The sequence below is a fragment of the Anabrus simplex genome, chromosome 6, assembly GCF_040414725.1.
Source record: "Anabrus simplex isolate iqAnaSimp1 chromosome 6, ASM4041472v1, whole genome shotgun sequence".
NCBI lineage: Eukaryota > Metazoa > Arthropoda > Insecta > Orthoptera > Tettigoniidae > Anabrus > Anabrus simplex.
Genome location: NC_090270.1, coordinates 331,732,481 through 331,749,687, shown reverse-complemented (window position 1 = coordinate 331,749,687; position 17,207 = coordinate 331,732,481). Strand labels below are relative to the sequence as shown.

General features: G+C 42.4%; 1 protein-coding gene across 1 annotated transcript in view; it reads right to left on the bottom strand.

Moving 5' to 3' along the window:
- Positions 1–245: 245 nt before the first annotated feature.
- LOC136876540 (juvenile hormone esterase) overlaps positions 246–17,207 on the bottom strand; it is a 45,992-nt gene continuing 29,030 nt past the window's right edge. Inside the window, exons 4-10 of the mRNA XM_067150579.2 lie at positions 12,954–13,139; positions 10,644–10,831; positions 8,631–8,805; positions 8,199–8,377; positions 7,740–7,890; positions 2,167–2,299; positions 246–722 (exon numbers count right to left, since the gene is read on the bottom strand). Coding sequence (XP_067006680.2) covers positions 548–722; positions 2,167–2,299; positions 7,740–7,890; positions 8,199–8,377; positions 8,631–8,805; positions 10,644–10,831; positions 12,954–13,139 — 1,187 coding nt within the window. The 3' untranslated portion in view covers positions 246–547. The remainder of the gene's footprint in view (positions 723–2,166; positions 2,300–7,739; positions 7,891–8,198; positions 8,378–8,630; positions 8,806–10,643; positions 10,832–12,953; positions 13,140–17,207) is intronic.

Sequence of the window (17,207 nt, the reverse complement as noted above, 5' to 3'; positions counted from 1 at the left end):
AATATAATTTCAACTGTCAGTCACCATTCATTGCCGTAGAGCGGTGCGACATGCTTCGGAAACCGGCACAGTTCCTACCCTCGCCACTAGATGGGGACTTCATTCGTCCCAATCGTGACGCGGTCGAATAATTCGAAACGGGCTGTGGATATTCATATTGTTTTGAAACATTAAATAGGTGCTTACCTTATTTCTTTCAAGAAGAGTTCGTAGATATCACCATCAACAGAATAAAAACACTAACATTTGGGAATCAATAACTTTATTTAGAATTTCTCTTTAAAAAAAGGATTAAAATAAATGCACAATGTCATCTTAATGGAACACAACACATCACTAAATTATCGTGGTACTTGGTGTAAATCTAGAAATGCAAATTCAGTTCAAAGTACAATAGTCTTTGTTTAATGACAATAGTGTTCAGATATTTCTTCATCACAGTTCATACGTAGTAAGTTTCTTCTGAGAAAAATTATATGTTTAACCATATTGTATAATTTATTTTAGACCGAAATAAGTAGGATATTACTGTACATCTTGACTTATTTTATCCACTTTTGGTAGGATTAATTCCAGGTAGTGGGAACATACTCTCCCATTTTGACATCCTCTCCTGAAAGACTCCCCTCTTCATACTCAGTGTGGTGCCGATCTCCAGGTACTTGAGGTTGTCCATGGTAAAGGGCTCCCATTCCACAGGAGCACCTCTGGGAGTAGGATTCCTGAATCAAGAGAGAAACACTTTCATAATACAAAGCATTATTTGAACTATTATTAGCTTATGAGGTAGTTTCTAATTATAGCGAGGAAATTGATCAGAACAGAAAATCGAAGCCAGACGTTCAGTTCTGTGCTGAATGTTCTAAGAAATTGCACTCCCGTTTTTCCCAAATCGAAATAAAATAAAATCACTAGTGATCTGCATTTAGGGCAGTCACCCACGTGGCACGTTCCCTATCTGTTGTTTTCCTAGCTCTTTCTTAAATGGTTACAAAGAAATTGGAATTATATTGAACATCTCCCTTGCTATGTTATTCCAATCCCTAACTCTCCCTCCTATAAACGAATATTTGCCCCAATTTGTCGTCTTAAATTCCAACTTTATCTTCATATTATGATCTTTCCTACTGTTAAAGACACCACTCAGACTTATTCGTCTAGTAATGTCATTCCACGCCATCTCTCCACTGCAGCTTGGAACATACCACTTAGTCGAACAGCTCGTCTGCTTTCTCCCGTCTTCCCAGCCCAAACTTTGCAACAGGAGCAGCCAATCCCGGTCACCTTAGACAGCTCATTGCCGAAACATGCCGATCCAATACGCTGGAGATGTTGTAACGTGCCAGACGGTCCTTACAACATCGTGCGCAGCTCTGTATCTGTCGTCAGTTTGAGCAGGTGCTGCGTTAAACGATGTAGGTGACTGAAATCCTGTCACATGTTTCCCACCCTCTTCCAACTCAGCTCCATACCATGTGCCAACATTCCAACGGCCCTTTTGACAGGCAAATAAACAAATCAGTCTATGGAAACTATACGTATCCAACCTTGCCGCATCTCAGGCAAAAAGCTGTGTATATATATAACAGTACGAGTGAGGGTTTACAACCTCCTGACCCTCGAGCACTGTTCACTTAAAGATCTCTAACCGTGTCCCTGCCAAGTGAGCTATTGCGAGGCTTGACATGCAGTGGGCAGCTTCCAGCCAATACAATACCTTTCCCTGGCCTGTGTGTTCACCTCATCTTGTAAGTTATCGTACAAGTTCTTCGTATCTGTGCTAGTTTTACCGGCTCATTCTGGGTAATCATAACGAATTAAGAGTGGTAACCACACGTCTCGTTACATTACCCCGATATAGGGAGAGGAGCCGTTTCATTTCAAAATATCGCAGCGGGTTGCTTAACACAAAACCACAAGGGGCGGGTGGACCACCTGGTATAATTAGCACGCTCTGATCGGCTAAAAAGATGCCTAGCATAATCATATCAGCAGCTAGCTATCTAGGGTGCATGAGCCATCCGATGATCACGATGTGAAGTCAGAAACCCTATTATCCCGGATTCCTTTCCATCAGTGTATTAACCTATGAGTTGAAAAACCTAACAGTCTACCTCCCCTCTGTCCTGTGTGCTGAGGTGTTGATTATTGAGATGTTTTACTTACCCTCCCTTCACGAAGTCGGTCCACATCTTGGTCATTGTCTTCATCATTTGGTATTCTTTATCCTGGGCAGTCATCATTGGGAAATACACTGAATTGTAGATCAGGTAAATTAAGTCATCGTGGTGGACTACACCTGAAAGAGAGATAGGAAGAGACATAGTAAAATATTATATTGTTAAGGAACTTTATTTAAGAATTTCCTGATTCTAGTGTAAAAAAAAAAAGCAAAGTCATCGCGGTGCAGGCCATGAAGGCTCTTGGAGGGGTGGAAGGTAAAGGCTTCCACTATCTAACTTCGGCACTTGATGGGGTACAGTGGTTAGCTCTACGCCCGGCCGCCTTTGCCTCCAGGAATTAACCTGGTACTCATTTCTGGTCTAGCCTGAATGAACCTCAGGGCCATATGCACCTCCGGAAGTGGAAATATGGTTTCTTAAATTTTACGACTTCCTGTCGGGGATTCGAACCCACGTCCTTCCGGGCTAACCGAGCACGCCTTTGCCACCACGGCCAGGCAGCCCCCTGATTCTAGTGCAGTGACGATAAAAGTTTTGATACTTGGGAGCACATTCCAGTGCTCAGTGCTTGACTAGAGAGAGGTGTTAACCAGAAGGCTACTAACGTAGTGACCGGGCGAGTTGGCCGTCGCGTAGAGGCGCGCGGCTGTGAGCTTGCATCCGGGAGATAGTAGGTTCAAATCCCACTATCGGCAGCCCTGAAGATGGTTTTCCGTGGTTTCCCATTTTCACACCAGGCAAATGCTGGGGCTGTACCTTAATTAAGGCCACGGCCGCTTCCTTCCAACTCCTAGGCCTTTCCTATCCCATCGTCACCATAAGACCTATCTGTGTCGGTGCGACGTAAAGCCCCTAGCAAAAAAAAAAAATACTAACGTAGTGTCCAGTTAATGATAGAAGAATTTAGTACAGCAACTGCTTCACCAGCCCACCTCTGTGGTGTAGTGGTTAGTATGATTAGCTGCCATCCCCGGAGGCCCGGGTTCGATTCCTGGGTCTGCCACGAAATTTGAAAAGTGGTACGAGGGCTGGAACGGGGTCCACTCACCCTCGGGAGGTCAACTGAGTAGAGGTGGGTTCGATACCCACCTCAGCCATCGTGGAAGTGGTTTTCCGTGGTTTCCCACTTCTCCTCCAGGCAAATGCCGGGATGGTACCTAACTTAAGGCCACGACCGCTTCCTTCCCTCTTCCTTGTCTATCCCTTCCTATCTTCCCATCCCCCAGCAAGACCATTGTAGATCATAGCAGGTGAGGCCGCCTGGATGAGGTACTGGTCATCCTCCCCAGTTGTATCCCCAACCCAATGTCTCACGCTCCAGGACACTGCCCTGGCGGTAGAGGTGGGATCCCTCGCTGAGTACGAGGGAAAAGCCAACCCTGGAGGGTAAGCAGATTAAGAAAGAAAGAACTGCTTCACCAACACAGTGCGTAAGGTAAGGAAACTTCCTTCGCTGTACCGGGTAAGCACTGGAGAAAGTCAGGTTGGCAGCAGTTGGTGTGCCACTTGACAAGTGGAGTTTGCCACCACCTAGGTGTTTAGTGTGCTAGTAACACGAGTGTATCGCTGGTAGTCGCAATACTATCTACGGCGAGTTCGCCGTGCGGTTAGGGGCGCGCGGCTGTGAACTTGCATCCGGGAGATAGTGGGTTCGAATCCCACTGTCGGCAGCCCTGAAGATGGTTTTACGTGGTTTCCCATTTTCACACCAGGCAAATGCTGGACCTGTACCTTAATTAAGGCCACGGCCGCTTCCTTCTAACTCCTAGGTCTTTCCTACCCCATCGTCGCCGTAAGACCTATCTGTGTCGGTGCGACGTAAAACCACTAGTAAAAATACAGAAGAAAGAGTTCTTTCGTGGAATACCTTTTACTCACCGATGATAAGTTAGCATCAAGTGTTTCAGGAGTGTTGTTCAGACTAATCAGATCAGTGATAAGAAGAATGAACATAGTTCCTTTCGGCAGGGCAATGTAACCATCCCCTTGTCTCGTTATACTGTTAAGTTCTATGGGGCAGGAATTATTTACAAAAATACTCTCAGCCCTCTCTCGTCCAGATCCACCAATCTCTATCCACCACACAGTTCAGTTACTCTAGGGTGCGGCAAAATCTGCTGTGGATATCAATTCTAAGACATCGATGCACTTTTCGTCAGGAAATTGCAGAAGGCTCTTCTAACCAAGTGTAATCGAACGTTGTCTTCAACACACAGGCACGCACTTCTAGAATCTACTATAAATGTGTCAAGATATTGAAATACATATTCGTTGATAGTTTTCGTGTGTATCGTCATTATTTGAACAGCTATTTCAAACATAGTTATTACCGAGCTCGATAGTTGCAGTCGCTTAAGTGCGGCCAGTATCCAGTAATCGGGAGATAGTGGGTTCGAGCCCCACTGTCGGCAGCTCTTAAGATGGTTTTCCGTGGTTTCCCATTTTCATACCAGGCAAATGCCGGGGCTGTACCTTAATTAAGGCCACGGCCGCTTCCTTCCACTTCTTAGCCCTTTCCTATCCCATCGTCGCCATAAGACTTGTCTGTGTTGGTGTGACGTAAACCAACTTGTAAAAAAGTATGTAACAAAGCAATGCCTGTCCCGCGATGCAGGGGTAGCATACCTGCCTCTCACCTGGAGGTCCCTGGTACGATTCCGGCCAGGTCAGGGATTTCTACCGAAATCTGAGGGCTCGTTTAAGGTCCACTCAGCCTACGTGATTACAATTAAGGAACTATCTGACGGTGAGATAACGGCCCCGGTCAAGAAAGCCAAGAATAACGGCCGGGAGGATTCGTAGCACTGACCACACGACACCTCGTAATCTGCAGGCCATCGGACTGAGCAGCGGTCGCTTGGAAGGCCATGGTCCTTCGGGACTGTTGCATCATGTGTTTTTTAATGTAAAGCACTGCTAGCGAACGGCCCGGGCATTGTGGAGGGAGTTCCTAGTATACTACACAGAGTGTAACAGTGAGGTAGGACAAACTTTCAGGAAACATTCCTCACGTACGAGGAAAAGTATGTTCTATAATACTTATCTCCCTATTAGAACACAAGAAATGGCGTGAGTCACACGTCAACATTACCTTTAGTCAAATGGAACACAAAACACTGGCGGTGAACCTAAGACTTAGAAGTTAATCAGACGTAACCAAGAGACCATACAGAATAGTCCAAGGATTCAATGGGACGGCGGATTGATGCACCTATCAATGCTAAAGGAGAGCTGTAGAAAATGAGTTCTGACCTGGAAGTAAAGCTCATATAATATACATTGAGCGGCCGAAAGTCACGTGGTGTTAATAACAAGTTGCTCCTCCACGAGCCCTCAGAACGGCAGCACTACGTCGAGGCGTCGACGCTACACAAGGTGTTCCGGAGGGATCTGGACCCACGCATCTCGCACTGATACCCACAATTGGTCTTGTGTAGTTAATGAGGGGTTCATGGAGCGAACACCAGCATCGATAACATACCATAAATTCTCGATTTTGTTAACAACGGGGATCTGGAGGGCCAATACATGGTCGTAACTTCACAGGAGTGATCTTCCAACCACCTGCGTGCCACCACACAGTGATGACATGGCGCATTCTCCAGCTGAAGCGTGGCATCTCCATCAGGGTGCTCTAGGACCAGAAAGGGATCAATCAATCGATACTGATCTGCATTTAGGGCCGTCACTCACGTGGCAGATTCCCTATCTGTTGTTTTTCTAACCTTTTCTTAAATGATTTCAAATAAATTAAAATTTATTGAACATCTCCCTTGGTAATTTATTCCAATCTCTAGTTCCCCTACCTATGAACGAATATTTGCCCCAATTTGTCCTCTTGAATTCCAGCTTTATCTTCATAACGTGATATTTCCTACTTTTAAAGACACCACTGAAAGTTATTCTTCTACTATGGCATTCCACACCATCTCTCCACTGACAACTCGGAACAGTAATCCTGGTGAGGGTCCCATACATTGGAACCATACTCTAGTTGAGGTCTTACCTGAGACTTATATATTCCTCTCCTTTACATCCTTACTACAACCCCTAAACACACTCATAACCAGCTGCAGAGATCTGTACCCTTTATTTACATTCCCATTTATGTGATTACCCCAATGAAGATCTTTCCTTATATTAATACCTAGGTACTTACAATGATCCTCATAAGGAACTTTCACCCTATAAACGCAGCAATTAAAACTGAGAGGACTTTTCCTATTTGTGAAATTCGCAACCTGACCTTTAAACCAGTTTATCATCATATCGTTGCCTGCTGTCCATCTCACAACATTATCGAGGTCATTTTTCAGTTGCTCATAATGTTGTAACTTATTTATTACTCTACATCATCTGCAGTTGGTCTGAAAGAATGCCCACATAACACGCACTTGTCAGCGCTCCCTGCAGCTGGACAATAGGGCCTAATTACGACCATGAGTACGCCAACCAGACCAGAACTGAGCCACCTCCCGCCTGGACACAACCTTGTTGACACGCAGGATTCGTACCTTCATGGCGCATACGCCACACTCTCACCTCGATACAAGTGGAACCAGAATGCACTGTTCCATGGTCCATTGCCGATGTTCGCGGGCCCATGCAGGTCGTTGAGCTCTGTGTCCAGGTGTCAGCGAAGGGACACGAGTTGGTGGTCGGCTGGTGAAGCCTATGCGGGGAGGTTTCCTCCATACAGTCCTGGTAGAAATGGGTTCCTGAATCACAACATTCAACTGGGCGTTGATCTAACTCACAGTAGTCCATCGAGCGCCCAGTATGGTTCTGCAGAGGCGACGTGATGACCGTTCGTTAAACACCTGTTGGCTTTCCGTGCGGTGGTTTACGCGGGTGGGAACATCCTCTCTGCGATATTGAAGATCCAGTCTCAACACTCTTGACCTCGGAAACCCGAATCCGCGTGTGTAATCTCCACAATGCCATGACACATGCGCCGTGCACCGCTGATCATCCCACGTTCAATGTCGGTTAACTCGTGACGTGTTGCCATCTTCACGACACTGGTGTCTGTGACAGTCTACTCAGCTCCGCTGCAGCTAGCCGCAATGCTCAGGGGTCACACACGGCACATTTTGTAATGGTACACCCCTTCCCGTGACTTTTGGCCACTCAGTGTATTTTCTTCTACGTGTGAAGAATATGCCCTGAAAGTCTAGTCATAACTGGTCATTCCATTCTGTATATTGCTAGTTTCTTCCCGCTTAATACACGGACAGCGTCTTATCGAGGTTGTTTTTTTTTCTTTTTTTTTTGTATTTGCTTTACGTCGCACCGACACAGGCAGGTCTTATGGCGACGATGGGGTAGGAAAGGCCCAGGAATTGGAAGGAAGCGGCCGTGGCCTTAATTAAGGTACAGCCCCAGCATTTGCCTGGTGTGAAAATGGGAAACCACGGAAAACCATCTTCAGGGCTGCCGACAGTGGGGCTCGAACCCACTATCTCCCGATTACTGGATACTGGCCGCACTTAAGCGACTGCAGCTATCGAGCTCGGTATCGAGGTTTTAATGTGTTTCATTACCACGAGAACTTACCGTATGTTTCGTTGGTTCCAGCTGGCCAGTATATGTAACTCCATTTTCCTGGATATGAGAACTTGTAGAAATACACGGGAGCACTGTTCTTTCTTGAAATCAGCTTAGCTGCGCGGTATTCTCCGAAATTGATGATGGAATCTGCATACAACTAGAAAAGAGGGAATATACATGTTGAGAACTGATTGTAATAATTCCGTCACATTGTGTGAGATAGGAGAATCATTTCATTTATATTAAAAATATTGCTAATGAATGATACTAATTATTCGATATGTTTATGTTTACATAATAATCTTGTGTCGATACACACAAGAGTTCATTAATAAAGATGCACAGTGTGGGCATGAATCATCATTCCACTTATTAAGAAAACCCAATAGGATGTTGTAAAATCTAAAGAACGGGGTCTTGATGATAATATAGAAATAGCTTTCAAACAGTCCCATATTAACTTACTTTTCCAAGCTCCTCTTCAGTAGCGTTGCTGATTGGTTGATCGTTGAAATAAAACTTCCGGAGCTCCCGGCTGACCTGACGAGATTTCGGAGTCCCTCGTTCATATCCGAATAGGATCGGTCCTACTCTTTCGAAGTCATCATTTATCTCTTGCGTCCAGTTCGTGTTGGTGAGTATCTCTGAGGAAAAAATGCATAATAATTAATATTGCAGAAATAATATCTTTCTACAACAACCGATATAAGATGCTACCAGAATAACCCGTTCTTTGCTCGCATTTTCTTGTTAATAAACTTTTTTTCCTCTTTTCTAAAAAAAAAAAGGAGAAAGGAAAGAAACAATCTCCCCAGGTTCTCAGGATATACTGAGAAGCACTGTGAGAAAATAGGACATACATCGTTTCCCTTAACAATATACAGGTATTGTACTTACCTAAGGATTTCCATGCGAACTCCAGTTCTGTGTAACCAGTTATGAGCGGTACTTGGGCGAATTTCCCCTCCAGAGCGAGTTTTACTGGATCGTCAGGCAGGAAGCGCTCTGCTCCATCTCCGAGATCTGGTTCAACCTCGGGTTTGAAAACAGTGATTGGATCCCATGCGAACTCCTACCAAGGAAGTCAGGAAACAGAATTGTCATGCATGTTTTATATACGTGGGCTGGAATGTTATTAAGCCAAATATTTCATTGCTACACGTGTCTACACAGTGTGCAGTTTATTTTTAAATTAACACGTTAATTTTACCCTTAATGGAGCGTACAAGAAACTTGTTTTCTTATTCAGGAGCACGAGATCTGTAGTAAAGTCAAAGTTCTCAGCTTATTATACAATAATACCCTTGTAAAGTTTGAAATCGAATATGGTCACCCTATTCGAAACCTCGGCACTTGGTGTCGTAGATCGGTTAGCTCTACGCCCGGCTACCTTTGTCCCCAGGAATTAACCTGATACTCATTTTTGGTGTAGGCTGAGTGAAACTCAGGACCATATGCACCTTATTATAAGTCATTTCAAAATTATATTTAGATAGCTAATAATAATAATAATAATAATCGTATGGCCTCAGGTACCGCGTGCAGACATTTCAATTTGACGCCATCTGGCTGTCTGCTCATCAATTTCGAAGTTCCGTTTTACTCAAGGCCCACTAGATGGCAGACCGAATAAACCGAAACTCTCTTGGGCGTCTATGGCTGAGATTTAATGAATTTTGTCGGGTGAACACCAAATGTATCGCCAGAGATCTTTTACATGCCGACATCGTGTGACAAGAAGTGTCGAATGCACTTTTTTCCGCCCTTCAAAAATCCGACTACCTCTGCCGGGTTTGAACCCACTATCTTGGAATCCAGAGGCCGACACTCTATCCCTGATCCACAGAGACAGCGATTTACATAGCTCGGAATCGTTTGCTAAGATACCTTACCTACAAAGGTATCAGAGACTTGTCCCCAGAAGCATCCAACATTACATAGAACTTCTGAATGAGTTTATCTGCACACCACTATTGAACGGACGTGAGATACATGAGCGAATAATTCCGCATAAGCCTGTGAATAATGCAACTGACAGCTACTGTTCCTTTTAACAAATTTTCTTCAATACCAAGAAAGGAAATTTAAGATTCAGGCAGCTATTTCAAATTCCAGTTCCTAGGACAGTATTTTGCAGAAATATACAATTAATTAGGATATGATATTACGTACGTTTGATAAATTTTATTTTGACTTAGTTCATAGTTTTGAGATTTATTTCAACTTTATACATCAGGTATTAAATGGTGCTTACTTCCGTGAAGAATTTAATACTCTCAACGCTAATAACTGAGGGTAGTAAAAGATGCTGCAGAATCTTCGAAATGGAAAGTTATTTCCAAACAGTTCAACAGGCAGGGCGAAGAGACAACATCAAGCCTATTGGAATGTACTTATCTGGATACTCTATTGTAATGAACACTGCTTTCTACTAGGCTTACCAACGAGCTCTTATGTCGTGACTTTTAAAACCGAAGGTGAGGGGATCTGTTGGCCATACGGTTGATGGTTTCTCGAACTACAAAGACTTGTCGAGGCATGAGAAGTTATAAAATGAAACAAGCTAAGATCTATGCCGATAATATTTCGGCATGAGTATGGACTAGACTGTATGAACTGTTTGTGGGTTCGATTTAAACTCTTAACAGAAAGATCAAATCATCTTAAATTAATTGAAAGTTAAATCTAACGTGAAAAGCGAGAAACATAACAATAAATTTTATACTTGACACCTCACGCGAAAAAATAATTGCAACTCAATGAATTCTGGTAGCTCAGTGAAGAAAGAAGATCAATATTTTAGAACGAAAGCAGAAGCAAAACCATAAACAAAGAGGAGAGAAAATAGGGCAGGGCGGAGATACAAGGTATGTTCACACCATCAAGAGGAAAGAGAAAAACAGAACTTACTCTGAAATCTCCCAACGTTCCCACAATATCCTCTGCCCTCTTTTGTCGAAGACAGTCTGCTATCTGCTTGGAGGATTCTGTTGAACAGTTCATCAGTCCAGCTAACTGCTTAGCGACTTCCACTGGAGGCCTTCCATTCTTTGGAGTGAATGGAGTTGCACTTGAAGCAATACAGCGGTGGAACAGACCTGTAGAAAGAGAGGAATTGAACGGTACTGCATTAATTCATGAATCTGAAGCAAGAAAGCTTTTGTAAATATCTATGGAACACATTTTGTAGGATAATGGGAAAGTATGCTCACTTGTCTTATGGTAGTTCAGTTAATATTTTATATCGGTCATAATAGATACAATTGGGTGTGCGTTTTGGAAGTCAGCTATACAGGGTTTTTCAGCTACGTTGCCCACCTTAAATATCTTCTGATCCTTTCAAAATGTAGGCATTCTGTTTTCAAATTCTTTAATTGTATTAAGGGGCTCATAAAACACTGTCCAGTTCTTCTACACCACGTACGTAATTACCGAGAAACTCAGCTGGCCTTTGGTCACAGGGGTCAGTGCTGTGGTCTAAAACTTGATGTAGAGTAATAGCTTACACCCCTGTTGACCAGAGTTAATCATTAACGCACTTCGTTAACATTTACACAACAGAAAATAGAAATAGGTCGAAATTCTACTCTTAGTCACCCCAGAAGGTCTTCCCACTTCAACACTAGACTTAATAGACAGGGTTATTCAGCTACGTTGTCCAACTCAAATATCTTCTGATCCGTTAAAGACTTTCCAATTTGTCTCCATCACACATCAACCATTTTTTTTTAAATTGCACTAATTTCACCCACCAGAACAACTAAAGCCGGGCTGAGTGGCTCATGCGGTTGAGGCGCTGGCTTTCTGACCCCAACTTGGCAGGTTCAATCCTGGATCAGTCCGGTGGTATTAGATGGTGCTCAAGTTCGTCAGCCTCGTGTCGGTAGATTTACTGGCACGTAAAAGACCTCCCGCGGGACTAAATTCCGGCACCTCGGCTTCTCCGAAAACCGTAAAAGTAGTTAGTGGGTCATGAAGCCAATAACATTAATTAGAACAACTAAGAATCGAACGACAAGTTCAGTGATATGCTTAGTTTGAAATCCAACGAGTAGCCTACTTCTGGAGAGATTAAAGGGTTGCATATGAGCAGGCATTAGACAGAGTGCGATGCACTGTTCGCTTTGATGCTGCGTGACTCACGTCTTGTTGATACACACACGTACAGTACCTCAACACTTTTTGAGCGACTGTACATTTCCCTGCACTGTGCAAGTGGTCACAAGGAGGCGAATGAAACAATGCCCCTAAAAATAAGAATACTTGAACCACATTGTCTAAACAGTGTTGCATGCTAGCACACCAGTGGTAATTTATTCTCAACTTTGACCACTGGCTGTTTAAAGTACGTCGATCTTACATGTTGGCTGTAGGGAGGACCAAAGAACCCAACAATACCCTTCTCCTGAATCCATTTCTTCCAGTGACCTTGTCCTTCATTGGATTTTGAAGGTGTTGATTTAATTTCGTGTACTGTGTACTCATGAGAAGGACAATAAAGCACTTGAATTATTACAATTTCATTGTGTTACCTCGTTTCTTTCCGATTCAACGTCGACGAACCAAGGCTCTGTAACTCCGAAATGCTCGGACTCAGCGAGGAATCCCACCTCTACCGCCACAAGGACAGTGTCCTGGAACGTGAGACTTTAGTCAGGAATAAAACTGGGAAGGAGGACCAGTACCTCGTCCAGACGCCCTCACCTGCTATGCTGAACGGGGTGTCTTGTGGGGGATGGAAAAATTGGAAGCTAATCATACTAACTACTACACCACAGAGGCGGACATTATTATTATTAGTAGTAGTAGTAGTAGTAGTAGTAGTAGCAGTAGTTATGGTATAATTAACCTTTCGTTATATCTAGTTCTATTCAATCCGATGCAACATGAGTATCGAAGGAACTTACTTCCTTGGCAAAGTCCTAAAAATCGTGAAAGACATAAAAATGTTCCACACATTTTACATCAGACTACAAGACTAGATAGGGTATGTAGCCTATTTATTTTCTAAAAGATAATACTCTACTTTTAACTATTCTCCAATTACTGTCAGTCTTATGAGACGCTGAAATGAATGAATTTTGCTCTGAAATTTGCTCTTTAGCCCACACAACCCACCGATATTGCTCGAGCGCCAAACTGATTCAGGTACCACCCAGCCATTTCATTTAATCTCTTTATATAAACTACTAATTCTCTTGTAAGCTGATGAATACTGACCTTGTGACATGGGGGACAGCATGTGCAGAAACACACTCCAAGAACCAGCACTGTAACCAAATATTGTTACTTGGGATGGATCGCCACCAAATGCAGCAATATTCTCCTGCACCCATCGAAGAAGTAGAACTTGATCTTTCATTCCGTAATTTCCTGGAAGGTTAGCGTCCTGCATGCTTAGGAAACCTGGAAGTTGAAAGAAACGGCAGTTTAAGAGCAACGTTTTGAAAATGATGTAAAAGTTCGGAGTAAAATACTTCTACAATTTTATTAATATTTTTTTAATATCGCACTTGTTAAAAGACCTCCATGGCACGGAACCATTCGGTTAATGTATTTATTTAGTTATTTGTTCACTACTTTTGACTATTTATCCATAAATAGATTTCTTGAAAACTGAGTGAATTATAAATGTTATTCTTTGCATGGATAGATATAGACTTCAAAGGGCAGGAAGGGTTTATTATATGTGGGCGAAGGGCGAAAAAACACATCACCATCATATACTAACTTCAATTGAACCATTGTAAGTAGACCCACTGATTGGTTTAATACACCGTTCAACAGCTTTCAACCCGGCGAGTTGACCATGTGGTTAAGGGCGCACAGCTGTGATCTTGCATCCGGTAGATAGTGGGTTCGAACCCCACTGTCGGCAGCCCGTGGTTTCCCATTTTCACAGCTGGTAAATGCTGGGGCTGTACCTTAATTAAGGCTACGGCCACTCCCTTCCCATTCCTTGGCCTTTCCTATCCTATCGTCGTCATAAGATCTGTGTGTCGGTGCGACGTAAAGCAAAATAGCAAAAACAACAGCTTCCCAGATATAGAATTAAATAGCGGTAGAGAATAAAAAATACATTTCCAGGTAAAATGTCGAATATTTAAAATTACGATCACTCAGCTCAGCTTATAAAGGGCTATAATGTTAGATATGATTAATTTGTTTAAAAATACCTAGGTATATTTCTACGTTGTGTAACTAGTAGCAGATATGCGTGTGATTCTGTTTGGATGGCTCTTAACGCAGGGGAAATTATTATGACTTTCGAAAATGGATATGCATTTTTTATTTTACTTTAACTAACTAATTGACTAATTAACTAACTAAAGAAAGAAAGAAAGAAAGAAAGAAAGAAATCAATTGTCCTAATATTTCCTCAAGGTCTCCTGAACAGATTTTAGTAGTATCAAAATTAGCATTATAAACGATTGTGACTTAAGATAAAATCTCTCGACTGATCAAGAAAGAAATCGATCAGTTGCTTCAGGCGGTCAATTTTCGCAGTCCTATTTCCCCCGGACTGCAAAGGGCCAGGAAGCATAACACCCCACCCCTACCCCGGTTAAATTTTATTTTTCAAGGGCATAGCTGAGTTTTAAATTAGCGTCGAATGTACTTTACGTGGAGCAACATTATGTCATGAACGCACTCTATGCCACTGTACGGATCATCATGCCACAGGTGTTGAAAATCACTTTGTTTTACTTCTTCCAGCAGCGCACACCATCACGTCACTACGGTAAATACATTCATGAGGATGTTTCTGTGAACTTAAGGGTGCATGATGGCCTGTGGTTCATTGTACTTGAAAGGTTCAACACTGAGAATTAAGAGAAAATGTTAAAATAATATGCAATTATTTCCGTAAAGGTAATGACAGGAAAAAACCATGACATTTTAGCTTCAATATCAGATACAGTACACTAAACTCTTTGCATTCCAGAATATCACACGCTCATCTCAAATGCCAAGTGTAAGTCATTTTGAAAAAAATGCAAGCAACTGAATGTTGAGAATTTTAGGTGGATAAAATATAATATTCCTAAAAATTACAATCCTTTTCTTAATCATCATTATCAGGTCGATTAGATTAGCAGTTTGCCTTTTTCTACCACTACGAGCGCTAATGTGAGTCAATGAACTGTTTCACTTAACCCCTTATTCAGTGTGGATATTTTTAAAAAATCAGAAAACGCCTGAGGGTATTGAACCAAGGAACACATTACATAAAAATATGTTGTTGTTTGAGTCATCAGTCCAAAGACTGGTTTGATGCAGCTCTCCATGCCACCCTATCCTGTGCTAACCGTTTCATTTCTACGTAAGGTTACATCCTACATCTGCTCTAATCTGCTTGTCATATTCATACCTTGGTCTAGCCCTATCGTTCATACCGCCTACACTTCCTTCAAAAATCAACTGAACAAGTACTGGGTGTCTTAAGATGTGTCCTATCATTCTCGTCATTTTTAGCCAAATCGATCTCCTCTCACCAATTCGATTCAGTATCTCCTCATTCGTGATTCGATCTATCCATCTCACCTTCAGCATTCTTCTGTTACACTACATTTCAAAAGCTTCTATTCTCTTTCTTTCTGAGCTAGTTATCGTCCATGTTTCACTTCCATACAATGCCACGCTCCAGGTGAAAGTCTTCAGAAACATCTTTCTAATTCCTATATCAATGTTTGAACTGAGCAAATTCCTTTTCTTAAGAAAGCTCTTCCTTGCTTGTGCTAGTCTGCATTTTATGTCCTCCTTATTTCTGCCATCGTTAATTATATTACTATCCAATTAACAATATTCATCTACTTCCTTTAAGACTTCATTTCCTAAGCTAATATTTCCTGCATCACCTGCCTTCATTCGATTGCACTCCATTATTTTTGTTTTGGACTTATTTATTTTCATCTTGTACTCATCCATACCATTCGGCAGCTTCTCGAGATCTTCTGCTTCTCAGATAAAATAACAATATCATCGGTAAATCTCAAGGTTTTGATTTCCTCTCCTTGGACTGTGATTCCCTTTCCAAATTCCTGTTTGATTTCCTTTACTGCCTGTTCTATGTAAACACTGAAAAGGAGGGGGAACAAGCTGCAGCCTTGCCTCACTCCTTTCTGGATTGCTGCTTCTTTGTAAATAAGTTAATTTGGCTAAGATTTGAATAAAAAAGAAAACGAGTCAAGAAACAAGCGATTTTAGGGGGTTTTCCGGAACTGCAATTACGCCGGAAATGACATTTGATTTTTTAATTTGATAGAGCTATACAAGACTCACAATCTGAAATATTTCCGGACTCTTTAGCTCTTCATCTTTCGGTACAATTGGAGAAATTGCTTAATTTTACAGTTTTCGTAATATCGCGACCCCTACTTTGTATGCTAAGGAATGTTTTCAACATTAAAGTAATCAAAATGCAGTTTAATTTATTTTATACTTTGAAGAATATCTGTGATTGTATTACAGAGAGGCAGCCCCGTAGTTTAGGAGGTAACTCGCCTGTCTCTTGCCTGTTAGCCCTGCGTGTGATTTCCGGCCAGTCCAAGAATTTAAATTCTAGACTGGGGACAGGACCCATTCAACTTCAAAAGTTCAAGTGAAGAATTGTCTGATATGGGAGAGAATGGACTCAGTCACTATAATTACAGCTGGGGATTTCCGCACATTTTCAATATGAAACTCAGGTATCTACCGGCCAGCTGGATGGACTACATTCGTCTCGGTAAACCAAGGTTCTTAATGTAATCCACGGCTTTATGTACTTGTTTTTGTCATACAACATGTCACGAGTGCTATTCATGTAGTCAGTGTACGAAATCGAAGTATGTGGTGAGGTATAGTTCAATGTCCTTGCAGCAGAAACGATTCATAACTCATCTTCCAACAGACAAGAGCCATTTTCTTTTTCTGTTGAGAGAAATACGTCTCATGGCTGGGGGTTATCTGAAAATTTGCTTTCTTTTTCAGGCTGTGATGTAAGGTATGGATGGATGTCAAGCAATGTTACTTGGCAACCGTGTAGGCTGTGATGTAAGGTATGGATGGATGTCAAGCGATGTTACTTGGCAACCGTGTAGGCTGTGATGTAAGGTATGGACGGATGGCCAAGCAATGTTACCTAGCAAACCGTGTGCACGCTGTGATGTAAGGTATGGATGGATGTCAAGCGATGTTACCTAGCAAACCGTGTGCAGGCTGTGATGTAAGGTATGGATGGATGTCAAGCAATGTTACTTGGCAACCGTGTAGGCTGCGATGTAAGGTATGGATGGATGGCCAAGCAATGTTACCTAGCAAACCGTGCGGGTTCCGTCTTATGGCTGGTTGCCATCTGAAATTAACAGCCGTTGATGGAGACCGAGAGAAATATTTATGATCATTTGATTTTTGCAAAAGAAAAGGTAGTTTATTTTCCTTTAGCAGACTGGCACAAGGCTTACGGAGATCTACCCATACTCGCTTACCAAA